This window comes from Crotalus tigris, unplaced genomic scaffold (genome assembly GCF_016545835.1).
Source record: "Crotalus tigris isolate CLP2741 ecotype Arizona unplaced genomic scaffold, ASM1654583v1 scf7180000019856.1557650, whole genome shotgun sequence".
In the NCBI taxonomy this organism is placed as follows: domain Eukaryota; kingdom Metazoa; phylum Chordata; class Lepidosauria; order Squamata; family Viperidae; genus Crotalus; species Crotalus tigris.
In genome coordinates this window covers 795001-807985 of record NW_024097742.1, presented here as the reverse complement: position 1 = coordinate 807985, position 12985 = coordinate 795001, and the positions used below count along the sequence as shown (strand labels likewise).

The following is a 12985-nucleotide window of genomic DNA, read 5'->3' as shown; positions in this document are numbered from 1 at the left end:
TAAGAATAACCATAGAGATGTCTTATTTGCAGTGGCTGTCCTGTAAAGAATACTTGCAGGATGATTTTATTCATTATCCTGACACTTGAGAAGAAAGCTTACCTTGAGTTGACATTTTTCATGCTTTGAGTGGGATTTTTAAAACTCTACAACTGCCTTGTGACTGTTCCTCTAAGAACCCTTATCTTGTATGCATTCTTCATAAATTGCTGCATTCCACATATATTGGGATGTCATTTCCATACTCCCGTCTCCTTGGTCCCACTGCCATGGTGGTCAGACCATCACCAGGTTGATGAAGACTGTCTTAGACTTTAAAATAGCTGCTACTAGCAAACGAGAAATTCATTAGACTTTTAAAAGTAATCTCTTGTGAATAATTTTATTTATATGAGGTTTCTTCATAGGGGCTCTTTTATGGAAGATTGAGCAAAAAACCAATAAAGCTTTTGCCTGTGGCAAAGTAACTATCAGAGGAAAACGTCACTGGTATGAGGCTTTACCTCAAGTAGCATTTGTATCCTTGAGTGATGACACAGCCTGGATAATCCGAACAAATGGTGATCTGTATTTACAGACAGGTACCTAAGCTAGTTTTTATTTTTCTTCTAGAATTATCTGCTTACTAAATTACATTCTGAGAGAATGCTTCAAAAATGAGTTGAGATTTTTCAGTAAAACGTCCCCAAGAAGCAAGGCAGACAGTTTTCCTAGAAAGAAGTTTTGTTTCCATTATGAATCTTCTCCTGCAATGGGTTGATTACACTGTGAAGTCCAGTTGCAACTCTGTTATATGATATGATGGCTAGATTATGCTCATTTGTACTAAGTACAACCTAAAAAGTTCTACGCAATTTTGTTACAATTTAATGCAAAAAATATTAATGCTAATAAAAGTGTTCCCTGAAAGAGAGTTTTGAAAACTTAAACCAAATAGAAATTATTAATTGCCCGATACTGTTTGTTTTAGCTATGTTAAATAGTTTTAGTTTAAAGTCCTTTGTGAGTTTGTTGGCTTGAAATTCAATCTTGCTGATCTACAGTGGAAGGAGTCCTTTAAAAATGTTTTGTCTGTCAAATGTTGAAGAGTACCGGTAAGAGCATCATTTATTTAGGAAAATGTTTTAAACTGCCTTAGTATTAAATAACAATACATAAAAATCAACGGTATTGAATCAAAATACTTGTCACACTATGCTATAAGATTCCCTCACCTAGTAGTAGACTGGCTTTTCAGACAACATACAAGTCTGCACACACAAAGGGAAATCAGCAAAATTTTCTTCCTTGCTTGCAGAAGCACACAGTTAACAGTGTTTCATTCTCAGCAAGCCTGGAACCACCAGCCATTGTATTCAGGCTGCTGTGTCATACTAACGGGCAAGCAAATACACGGAAGCATCTGTTTGTCTTCACAGTTTTCATATTTTGATGATATGTAATTCAGCAGTAGAAGGAGTTTTTGTCTGAGTGTGCAACCGTAGAAATAGGAATTATAAATAGTCAAAAATAACAAAAAAAGCTTCTTTCAACATGTAAAAAACAAGAAAAAGTGAAGGAAATGATTGGTCCATTAGTGGGTGGAAGTGGCAAGAAGGTGACAAGCAACAGGGAGAAAGCAGAACTATTTAACTCGTTTTTTGCATCTGTCTTTACACAAAGGGAAAAAACAGACCAACCTATCAAAAATAGTGCCATAACAAACAAAACAGAAACACAAGTTAAGATAGGCAAGAAAATGGTTAGGGAGCACCTGTCCAGCCTAGATGAGTTCAAATCGCCAGGACCAGATGGATTACACCCCAGAGTTCTCAAGGAACTGGCAGATGTGATATCGGAGCCACTTAACTATATTTTTCAAAGATCCTGGAACACAGGGGAACTACCAGAGGACTGGACAAGAGCTGATGTAGTTCCCATCCGCAAAAAAGGAAAAAAAATGGATCCAGGAAATTACAGACCTATCAGCCTGACCTCAATACCTGGGAAGATCCTGGAAAAGATAATCAAACAACGAATCAACGAACACATAGAGGCAAACAAAGTCATTACTAAAAGCCAACATGGGTTTGTCAAAAATAGATCATGCCAGACAAATCTTATTGCATTCTTTGACCAAGTGACAAAATTAGTGGATCAGAGGAATGCTGTGGACATAATTTACTTGGACTTCAGTAAGGCATTTGATAAAGTAGATCACAACCTACTACTTGACAAGATAGAAAAATGTGGAGTAGACAGAACCACCACCAGCTGGATCCGTAGCTGGCTGACCGGCCGTACTCAGCGAGTGGTCCTCAATGGAACTGCATCTATATGGAGGGAAGTGTGTAGTGGGGTGCCCCAGGGCTCTGTTCTGGGCCCAGTACTCTTCAACATCTTCATCAACGAATTGGATGAAGGGATAGATGGGGAACTCATCAAATTTGCAGATGACACCAAGCTGGCAGGAATAGCCAACACTCCAGAAGACAGGCTTCAGATACAGAAGGATCTGGACAGACTTGAACACTGGGCACTAACTAACAAAATGAAATTCAATGGTGAAAAAAGCAAGATTCTACATTTAGGCAAGAAAAACCAAATGCACAAGTACAGCATAGGTGGCACCATGCTCAATAGTAGTAACTGTGAGAGGGACCTCGGAGTCCTAGTAGACAATCACTTAAATATGAGCCAGCAGTGTGCTGCAGCTGCCAAAAAGGCCAACACAGTGCTAGGCTGCATTAACAGAGGGATAGAATCAAGATCACGTTAAGTATTAATACCACTCTTCAATGCCTTGGTAAGGCCACACTTGGAATACTGCATCCAGTTTTGGTCACCACGATGTAAAAAAGATGTTGAGACTCTAGAAAGAGTACAGAGAAGAGCAACAAAGATGATTAGGGGACTGGAGGCTAAAACATATAAGGAACGGTTGCTAGAATTGGGTATGTCTAGTTTAACGAAGAGAAGGACAAGGGGGATATGATAGCAGTATTCCAATATCTCAGGGGCTGCCATAAAGAAGAGGGAATCAAGCTATTTTCCAAAGCACCTGAAGGCAGGACAAGAAGCAATGGGTGGAAACTAATCAAGGAGAGAAGCAACCTAGAACTAAGGAGAAACTTCCTGACAGTTAGAACAATTAATCCGTGGAACAGCTTGCCTCCAGAAGCAGTAAATGCTCCAACACTGGAAGTTTTTAAGAAGAGACTGGACAGCCATTTGTCCAAAATGGTGTAGGGTTTCCTGCCCGAGCAGGGGGTTGGACTAGATGACCTCCAAGGTCCCTTCCAACTTTACTACTATTATTATTATTATTATTATTATTATTATTATTATTATTATTATTATTATTATTATTATTATTATTAAATAAATAGCCTTAGCTTCTATAGGGAAAGTAATACAAAGCTCTCTTTGTATTTAAGACCAGAATGACTTTTCTCTTATTGATTTAAAAAAATACTCTGGCATTTTTAGAATTTCCAAATATAGGTGTTTATTAGTTTGCCTTTACTTGTGTCCTTTATTATAATGAAAAATATAGCTCTAATGATTAAATAGCTGGCCTTTTTCTGTGAGCTAATTACTGGTTCTCACAGCAAGTATTTTGGTTTTTAATACAGTATGTTTTTGGCCTTAAGGAATTCTCAGATGTCTGGCCAACTATGCCTCCTCTCTCCCTGAGAAATTTAATCTTACTGTTGGAAGCTCTACCAAAGATTGCAATGAAATTTAGGAGGAGGGGATGATATATTTTGCCCCTGCTGTGGCAGTATATATGTGCTCCAGTAATTGTACAGGGTCTAATATTTGATCACATGCAGTGGCAAATTCAGTGGCAAAATATTTCCAGATCTTAGCCCACCCAAATATAAAATATTTTATTCCTGCTCCTTAGAAGTTTGTAACCTTGCTAATGGGAGTAGTATGTGTTGTTTTGCTGCTTTCTCTATATTGATTTAAAATTCTGATATAGATATAGATATAATGAGTGAATGCATTTGTATAGAAATACATTTGGTAAGTGTACTTTCAACAGTCCATAATATAACCAGATCTGGAGGGGAAATAAGCTGAAGAGGAACATAGGAATTTAAAATTAGGGCTATAAAAATATAGGCACTACATTTTAACCCTTGTCAAAGCCATGGTTCTTTGCTTGTAAATGGTAAATATAAAGGTATTAATTTTATCCTGCAGTACTTTTCAATTAGATTGATTCTCAAACAATCTTAAGTAACTGAATGAATTGGATAACAATTGAAAAGAATTATTGCTACACAGAGGATAGAAATATGTTAAAGGAAAATACTTTGGGTATAGGTCAAATACAATAATATCAAAAACAGAGGTAGTTCTATCTTTCTAAATAGATTATAAATTATATAGAAAGGAAATAAAACTAAACTCAGAAAGCAAACATTGTAAAGAAAAAAAAGTGACACGCTTATTGCTCTTCTGTATTTTACTTGAAGGCCTCAGCGTAGATCGTCCCTGTGCCAGGGCAGTAAAAGTAGACTGTCTATATCAACTATCACAGATTACAGCCAGAAATAATATAATTTGGGCATTAACGGAGCAACGTGTACTTCTCTTTCGTGAAGGTGTAAGCAGTTTGTGTCCTGAAGGAGAGCACTGGAAATGTGATATCATAAGGTAAACAGCCTCTGAACAGTAGGCATGTCCTGTAATAGTTCTTGATTTTGCAAGGACCAGTGTTTTCATCATCTTAGTTGCATGTGCTTAAACAACATATTGAATCACATGAGAAGAGAGTTTCCCAACCAGGACATCAGGCTTTATTGATTTTTTTTTTTAGATGGTAAATTTTTTGAAACTTGGTAAAAGAAGGAAAGAATGCCCATTAAGTTGTACAATTTATCATAACACCTTTTTTCATCATACACAATTGTTATTAGATCCTAATAATTAGAATTGCATACATAGTTTATACTTAACCTTCTAGATCCAGATAATTTTATTCATTCGTTTATTTAAAGAACTTATGTGCCTATCTCACACAAGGCTTCTATGTTGGCTCCCAACAACTAATAAAAAAAGTGGAATAAAAATAGAACAGCCCTTCTCACCAGGCATCAGACCAAAACAAATTCTTGAGCTGACTTAACCTCATCCTAACTCTGTGCTTGGAGGAAGAGCTGGGTCTTTAGACCTTCTGTGAATGATCAGTTCTGATCCAAAGAAAGCCAAAATCTGTTATCTGGTTAAGTTTTGCAAATTGTCCAGGATTGGCTGCTAACAGTTGTATAGTTGGTTATGCTATTAGCTCTTGTGAGACTTGAGCAGATTGATTAACTTTTTAGATTATATTTAAATTTAGTAGTATTTAATTTGCACTAAGTATTGTTTGGATATATTTAATATGAGCAGTGGCATGACCAAGTAATAATCATTGTTATAGTCCATTGATATTGGTGGAATGTAAGTTTCGATTTTCTTCAATAAAATTTATCTGCAAATATTAAGTTGTGTCCATTGGCTAAAGTAATATACCATACCAGTTTGAATTTAATATATTGAATTGTAAATAAATAGAATGGGAATGCAATGGGATTCCACTATGGGTGATATTTTTTGAAAAGAAGGAAATAATATTTTCTGTAAGCATGTTAATAAGCCCTGGCAACAGCCATCTGTGTTCTAATCATCTCTAGAATTGACAATTGCAATGTATTTTATGTCAGGCTGCCTTAGAAAACTGTCTGAAATCTACATGCAGGCTGCAGTAATCATTTTATGCTAATATCCATTAGTTCATATAACACTAGCTTTACAGTCAACGTTGGCTTCCAATAGGCTTCTAGGTACTGTTCAAATATATATTGGGATATATCCCCCTACCTCACCGAGATCCATATGGCACTCTCCCTAAAGAGATTTAAAAAGGCTATTAAAATTTAGCTTTTCTAACGAACTTTTAAATAGCATTAAATATATACAGTTTTAAAACTGTGGTTGATAGTGTAATAGGGACACAGCAATATTTGTGTTTGAATTTAATGACGTTATATTCAGTCTTGTAAATTGATAGAAGTACTTAAGGAATCGATTGTGTAAATATTGTAAAAAAAAAAATAAGTATTGCTTGCTTTTGCAGTGAAATACAAGGTCTAGAGCCAGTGTGTATTACTCTTGGAGACCAGCAGACCATCTGGATTTTAGATGTCCATGGGAACCTGTGGTTTAGAACTGGTGTTGTTTCAAAGAAACCACAAGGGGATGACAACCACTGGTGGCAAGTAGGCATTTCCTATTCTACTTCCAATATAAAGGGGGCTTATTTGGTGGTGAGGCTCAGATTTCTTACTTGCATTCCTGGTAATATCCTGGATTCAATCCCAGCCATAAGATGACAGAAAGTAGATTTGGGGAAGATCCATAAATGAAACCCTACCAGAGCTTGCCTTCCTAAGATAGTGATGAAATCATGCTACATTTACTAATTAAATCTAGATGTCCATTGGTTGTCTCGTTTCTCTGTTTTGTAGGAATACTATTTATAAATCTGTATTAGGTCTATAATCAGATTCTGGAGCTGGAGCTCTACTCCTGATATGAGAATTACCAAAAATGAGGGAAGGAAGTCTTGACATTCTACCAAGAGAAAAGTAGTAACATTCAACTGAACACTAAATTTAATTACTTTAATTGAATAATTCAAAGAGAAAACAAACAAGGAAAAGAAGACAATTCTGAGACAGAAAATAAACGTCATAATAATTTTAAAATTTATTTTACAAATTGTAAAGCAAAACGTGACCACATTCAGAATGATAACATTTATTTAGACATCATAGAAGAATACATATGTTAGAGTGCGGTAAGGATACTGAAAATAACAACAAAAACCATCAGTGTAATAATGTATTTATATTCTACCTTTCTGCTATATTCTGGCAAGCAATTAAGGCACCATATAAAAAAGGTAAAATCAAAACAGAAAAATGTAGAAATACAAATTAAAATAAGAAAGTACTGAAATTCTGTAACAAAGTCTGGTGAAAGAGGAGCATCTTTATGGCTTTACTTGCTTTATAGACTGCTTGCTGTTAATACAGCTTCCAGTTTGTTGAGCATTTATGGTATATCTTTTATTCTAAAGGGACTGTTAAATTTCCAAGCTATTGAATGTTTTTGTTAACACACCACATAGCTCACTGTAAAAACTATAACAGTTTTTACTATCCTACTTCCAAAGTGTGAAATTGAAATAAGTCACATGCAAGGCTTCCAGAACTCTGAATGATACATTTTTGCCTGCCTGTTCTCCTCCCATCAAAGTCAGAATTATAATATTATAATGCCCTTTGCAACATCTTACTGGCTAAGGTAAGATCTGCCTCCACCCTCCTATCCTTCCGCAAGAGGCTAAGAACCTGGCCCTGCCGGTTGGCCTAAGGACCAAATGGGGAGTTCCATGCTAGAGGTGCCTGCTGGATTGATAGCAGACTCCACCTCCCCCCCCCCCACACTCTGCTTTCCATCCATCCATCTTTTCAGTTATTATATTGATGTTCTTTTTCATTGTTTATTTTATTGTTCTATTATTTTATTTTTGCTCTATTCCTTTCGTTTCCCCCCCCCCTTTATTATTTTATTATTGTTAGAGTAGCCCCGTGCCAAGGTAGGCAACAAATTTAACAAATAAATAATAAAAAAATAGAATAATTGAAATTTTTTCTGATTCCATCTGAAGAAATAGATTGATGTTTCCTGAAAATCTGAAAGGCAATATGCTGTTGAAAAGAAGTTGTTCCTCTCGTTGGAGTTTTCCTGTGATGTAACAAGAGAGAGCTTAATGTGCTCTGAAACTAAATTCATCCTTTTATGTATTTTACTCTCCTAGGTAAGCATTACCGATTATGTTGTGTTTGACCAGAGCGGCCTTTTCCAGACAATAATCCATGCAACACAAACAGTAGCAACAGCAGCCCAGGCTCCTGTTGAGAAAGTGGCAGACAAACTGCGCACAACTTTCTGGTCACAACAACTTCAGTGTCAACCAAGCCTACTTGCAGTCAATAGCAGCGGTGTCTGGATTTCCTCTGGGAAGAATGAATTTCATGTAGCAAAGGGAAGCCTCATAGGCAAGTGCATTTTTTGTTGTTGAGGTTGCTTTTAAACTTAACCTGTTGGCATATGCATATCTAAGGTCATTTAGCAATGATTTGATTTCTATCAATTATTTCAAAGTAGAAAGTGTCTGAACACATTTATTTTGAATAGCAGTGGTTAATGTCTTGTCTGTTGTGTCAGTCCTGGGCATAATGCATGCTGCCAAGACATACATCAATTTGTGAATGAATCAGGCATGTGGGAATCGGCAAACATGTAGAACTTGGTTGTATCAAAGCCAAGCATGCAGAGCCTAATGCTTCTTTCCTGGCATATATTCCCATAGCCTAGTGTACAGTTTTGCCATCTGTTTTAAATTATTAACATTTGTATTATTTTGTTCCTCCAGAGACCTTCTAAGCAGCTTACAAAGAATGTCTAGGCAGACTTACTTTTTCTGGGTGCTGGCCAGACTCAGTCTTGCTTAGATTTAGTGAGGTCACTACATCATGTGCCTTCAAATCAAATACAATGTATGCATGGTGTGTTGAGTTTCCAGATTTTAAATAAAAGGATGTTTAAAAGATGTTAGTGGTATTTCAACTCACCTGAGACCCATTCTATATTTTATTTCAATGATATGTAGTTCAATTAATCTGCAGAAACTCTTTATATGTAAAAATGAAAAAAAGATAAATCTGCCTTATTTACAGTATGCTAAAATTGAACAAGTGCATTGTGGAATGTTTATATATCAAGCCAAATCCAACAGTTATGTAGAATGTATGCTGACATTCTAATATTCTATGTTGGTTTGGTACTGATAACAGCAATAGATATTAAAATCCTTGAAATTTAAAATATATTTCAGATACACCAGTAAAACTAAGTGTTGGATATCAGGTCTCAAGATTCATAGATGCACATATTAGAATATGAATTAATTTACTCAATATTTCCATACCACAGTAGGCAACCTTATTTCTTCCATATGTTTTGGCCAGTTTGACCCAAAACAAGAAATTGGGATGTGTGGAAAGAAAAACTGCCTGAGCAGATTGAAAGTACTTGCACTTCTTGCTCCCCCTCCTTCCCATGTCATCAAGATAACCAACTGCCAATCAAACAGAAGTATATTATAATCCAGAAAATGTCCTGTTTTAGATTACCTAAACAGATCTTAAATAGGTTAGATTGGGATAGGAAGCATTAGGAAGGCAAGATTATATAAAAGAAAGTGATAGGTCAAACTGAATTGCAAAGAATATCTTGTTTGGGTTTAGTGGACAGAGGGAATGGCCTTGAAGGGCAGGAGTAAGAGCTGTTATCTAGGTACCAGTCAGGTAAGAAAGACGTGGACCTGGACCAATAAAAGTAACATGAAATAATGTTTCAGACAAGTCCTTCCTAGTTCACAGGAACATAAGGTGAGGGAAGGGGAAGCAGATTCAGACTTAAAACATTGTTACTCTAGCTCAGGGGTCTTCAAACCTGCCCTTTTATGACTTGTGGACTTCAACTTCCAGAATTCCTCATGATGGCTGTGGAATTCTGTGGATTGAAGTCCACAAGTCATAAAAGGGCCAAGTTTGAAGACCCCTGCTCTAGCTGTTTTAGAACTAATCCTGCCATATATGGCATTGGTTGCTCCATGTGATCTATCTTGTTGGACTACCTCAGTTTGAATGGAATCTCTATTCTGAATGCTTAATAATAATAATAATAGTAGTAGTAGTAATAGTAGTAAAGTTGGAAGGGACCTTGGAGGTAATCTAGCCCAACCCCCTGCTCAGGCAGGAAACCCTATACCATTTTGGACAAATGGCTGTCCAGTTTCTTCTTAAAAACCTCCAGTGTTGGAGGATTCACCACTTCTGGAGGCAGGTTGTTCCACTGGTTAATTGTTCTGTCAGGAAGCTTCTCCTTAGTTCTAGGTTGCTTCTCTCCTTGATTAGTTTCCACCTGTTGCTTCTTGTCCTGCCTTCAGGCGCCTTGGAAAATAGCTTGACACCCTCTTCTTTGTGGAAGCCCCTGAGATATTGGAACACTGCTATCATGTCCCCCCTCGTCCTTCTCTTCATCAAACTAGACATACCCAATTTCAGCAACCGTTCCTTATATGTTTTAGCCTCCAGTCCCCTAATCATCTTTGTTGCTCTTCTCTGTACTCTTTCTAGAGTCTCAACATCTTTTTTACATCGTGGTGACCAAAACTGGATGCAGTATTCCAAGTGTGGCCTTAAGACATTGTAAAGTGGTATTAACACTTCACGTGATCTTGATTCTATCCCTCTGTTAATGCAGCCTAGCACTGTGTTGGCCTTTTTGGCAGCTGCAGCATACTGCTAGCTCATATTCAGGTGATTGTTCACTAGGACTCCGAGGTCCCTCTCACAGTTACTACTATTGAGCAAGGTACCCCCATACTATACCTGTGCATTTGGTTTTTCTTGCCTAAATGTAGAACCTTGCTTTTTTCTCCACTGAATTTCATTTTGTTAGATAGCGCCCAGTGTTCAAGTCTGTCCAGATCCTTCTGTATCTTAAGTCTGTCTTCTGGAGTGTTGGCTATTCCTGCCAGCTTGGTATCGTCTGCAAATTTGATGAGTTCCCCATCTATCCCCTCATCCAAATAGTTGATATAGATATTGAAGAGCACTGGGCCCAGAACAGAGCCCTGGGGCACCCCATTACACACTTCCCTCCAGGTAATTGTCATGGAGGGAATAAAATGAAAATTGAAACCAGGAATATAGAATAGGTTCTTTCAAATAAAAACTTAAAGAAAAAAATGGAATTCAGACATTACTTACTGCACGTGAGACAGGAGTTGTTTTTATATTTATGGTTTTTCTGTTTCCTTTGCAGGTACATATTGGAATAATGTTGTGCCTCGGGGCACTGCTTCAGCTACAAAATGGGCTTTTGTGTTAGCTTCTGCAGCTCCAACAAAAGAAGGTTAAAACAACTCTCTCTCTCTCTCTCTCTCTCTCTCTCTCTCTCTCTGTGTGTGTGTGTGTGTAAAATATGTTCATGCATTTCTACTAGACTAAAGAAACATATAAATTGATCTTTGCTACCATTTTGTTTATCCATAAAATAGTATTGGAACTGGGTAATTTAAGAACTTGTTTAGTTCTAAGTTAATTAGTACATAGCAAGAAGAAGGTGAATGCAAAATTGGAAATTCCTGCTCTTACTATGAACCTTTAACTTGCATTGTGATTTAAGAACTTATAAAGGTCATCCTTGCCAGTCCCTTTAAACCATTGCTTCACTACGAATCCATATATTACATTTAATAAATGATCAAGTAAAACTAGCTTGAGAATTTGTCATTTACTTTTTATGTCTTACTGCCTCCACATTTTAACTGCATAATCTTCATTCTCATGTTTTATAGATATATCAAGTTTTTATATTAGTATATTTTTCTCAGTGCTGCATAGCCTAAGATTATTCTCTTCACATTCAATGTTAACAGTTTTATTTTAGAACAGTGCCAATGTGTTATGATAATTAACTAATTTTATGTTTATTTCCTGAGTATTAAAAATAAAATAAATGCTTTTATACAAGGTAAACCATGGAATGAAACATTCACATATATTTTTATAAATTTAAAATAAATCCTCTCTTATGTGATCAACATCAGCAGTTTGTATTGACTCATGCTCTGCTTGTTGGTTTCCCAGAAACATCTTGTTATTATGGAAAACAGAATGCTAGGGTAAAACAGCCACTGATTTGAAAGAACAGGATTGTTTTTACAAATTTTAAAGAACTGTTTCTTAGCCTCAGGGTTTTTTTTTTAAAGAAAAATATGGAATATAGGAATAATTTTTAAATATCTTTTAGTTTTAATGTTTCCAAGGTTTATGTCTGTGAAGTGAATTAACTGCATTATGAAAGTACTAATGCTAATTATACTAATGCAATCTTAGAATGCAGATTTGGCTTTATGTACAAATACTAATTGATTTTTATAAAGGTTTCTAAAAAAAAATGGAATTTATAATAAAAACTTTGTCCTTCCTTCAGGAAGTTTCTTGTGGTTGTCCCAAAGTAGCAAGGACCTGTTTTGTGTTAGTGATCAGAATCCTCAGTTCCATCCTTCAACTGTTCAGCTCCCTTCTGATAGTGAAATGGTCTACTATTCAGCTTGCCGGGATGCAATATGGAGCTTGAATAATCTGGGACAGGTCTTCATAAGGACACTTTCACCAAATTGCCCAACAGGAATGCATTGGACCAAACTGGACCTTACTCAGTTAGGTAAATCTAATTGTAGTTTTAGAAGATTCTTAGCTGAAATGCAGATAATCAGATTCTTTCCTGTATATAATTGATAAGAGTTCACACACAGAATTGTTTTGATGTGTGAAATATAATGATAATAATTTAAATTGTTATGGGAAAAATAGGGGAAAGGTGTTGGATATATTTGGCACCCTGAGTTATTTGTAAAAATAATAAGAGTGGTGTAGAAATAAATAAATAAATAATAAGTAAAAATGTGGACAAATGGTCCCAGCAGTTTTTGAAATTCCTATCGTACTGGCTACAAACGAAGGATATAACAATGAACTAGACAACCGGTTATGTTGTAGAAGAGAATGATGAGTATTTTCAGGAAGCAGGATAACGATGTCACGGCAACAAATTATGATCTGCTGTTTTGAGTACCATTATTGAATTATTGTTTTTGTGCCTAAAGGATGTAGTTGAAATCTGATTATAACCTAAGCATCAGATGTCAAGGCTGGGTGCTGGGGTGAATAAATAAGTTGTTGACACTCTGTTGTAGCATAGACATGCACAGTTTTTATTTTTGTATCCTTTTTCAGTGTTTGTCACCGTCTCTTTCTCTGGTAGCCATTGGTCACTAAAACTCTCACTGGTTTAGGTAGAGGTGTTT

General features: G+C 36.2%; 1 protein-coding gene across 4 annotated transcripts in view; it reads left to right on the top strand.

Moving 5' to 3' along the window:
* Positions 1 to 12985, top strand: part of TECPR2 (tectonin beta-propeller repeat containing 2) — a 44140-nt gene that overhangs the window by 18860 nt on the left and 12295 nt on the right. For 2 of the 4 annotated variants that reach the window (XR_005559322.1, XM_039364792.1), the window contains exons 11-16: positions 408 to 581; positions 4467 to 4647; positions 6110 to 6251; positions 7859 to 8099; positions 10936 to 11025; positions 12109 to 12342. Coding sequence is in view for 3 of the 4 variants with exons in the window: in XM_039364792.1 (XP_039220726.1) it covers positions 408 to 581; positions 4467 to 4647; positions 6110 to 6251; positions 7859 to 8099; positions 10936 to 11025; positions 12109 to 12342 (1062 nt within the window). In the remaining variant the exon portion in view is untranslated. The remainder of the gene's footprint in view (positions 1 to 407; positions 582 to 4466; positions 4648 to 6109; positions 6252 to 7858; positions 8100 to 10935; positions 11026 to 12108; positions 12343 to 12985) is intronic. The other 2 variants (XM_039364793.1, XM_039364794.1) reach the window with 2 other exon arrangements.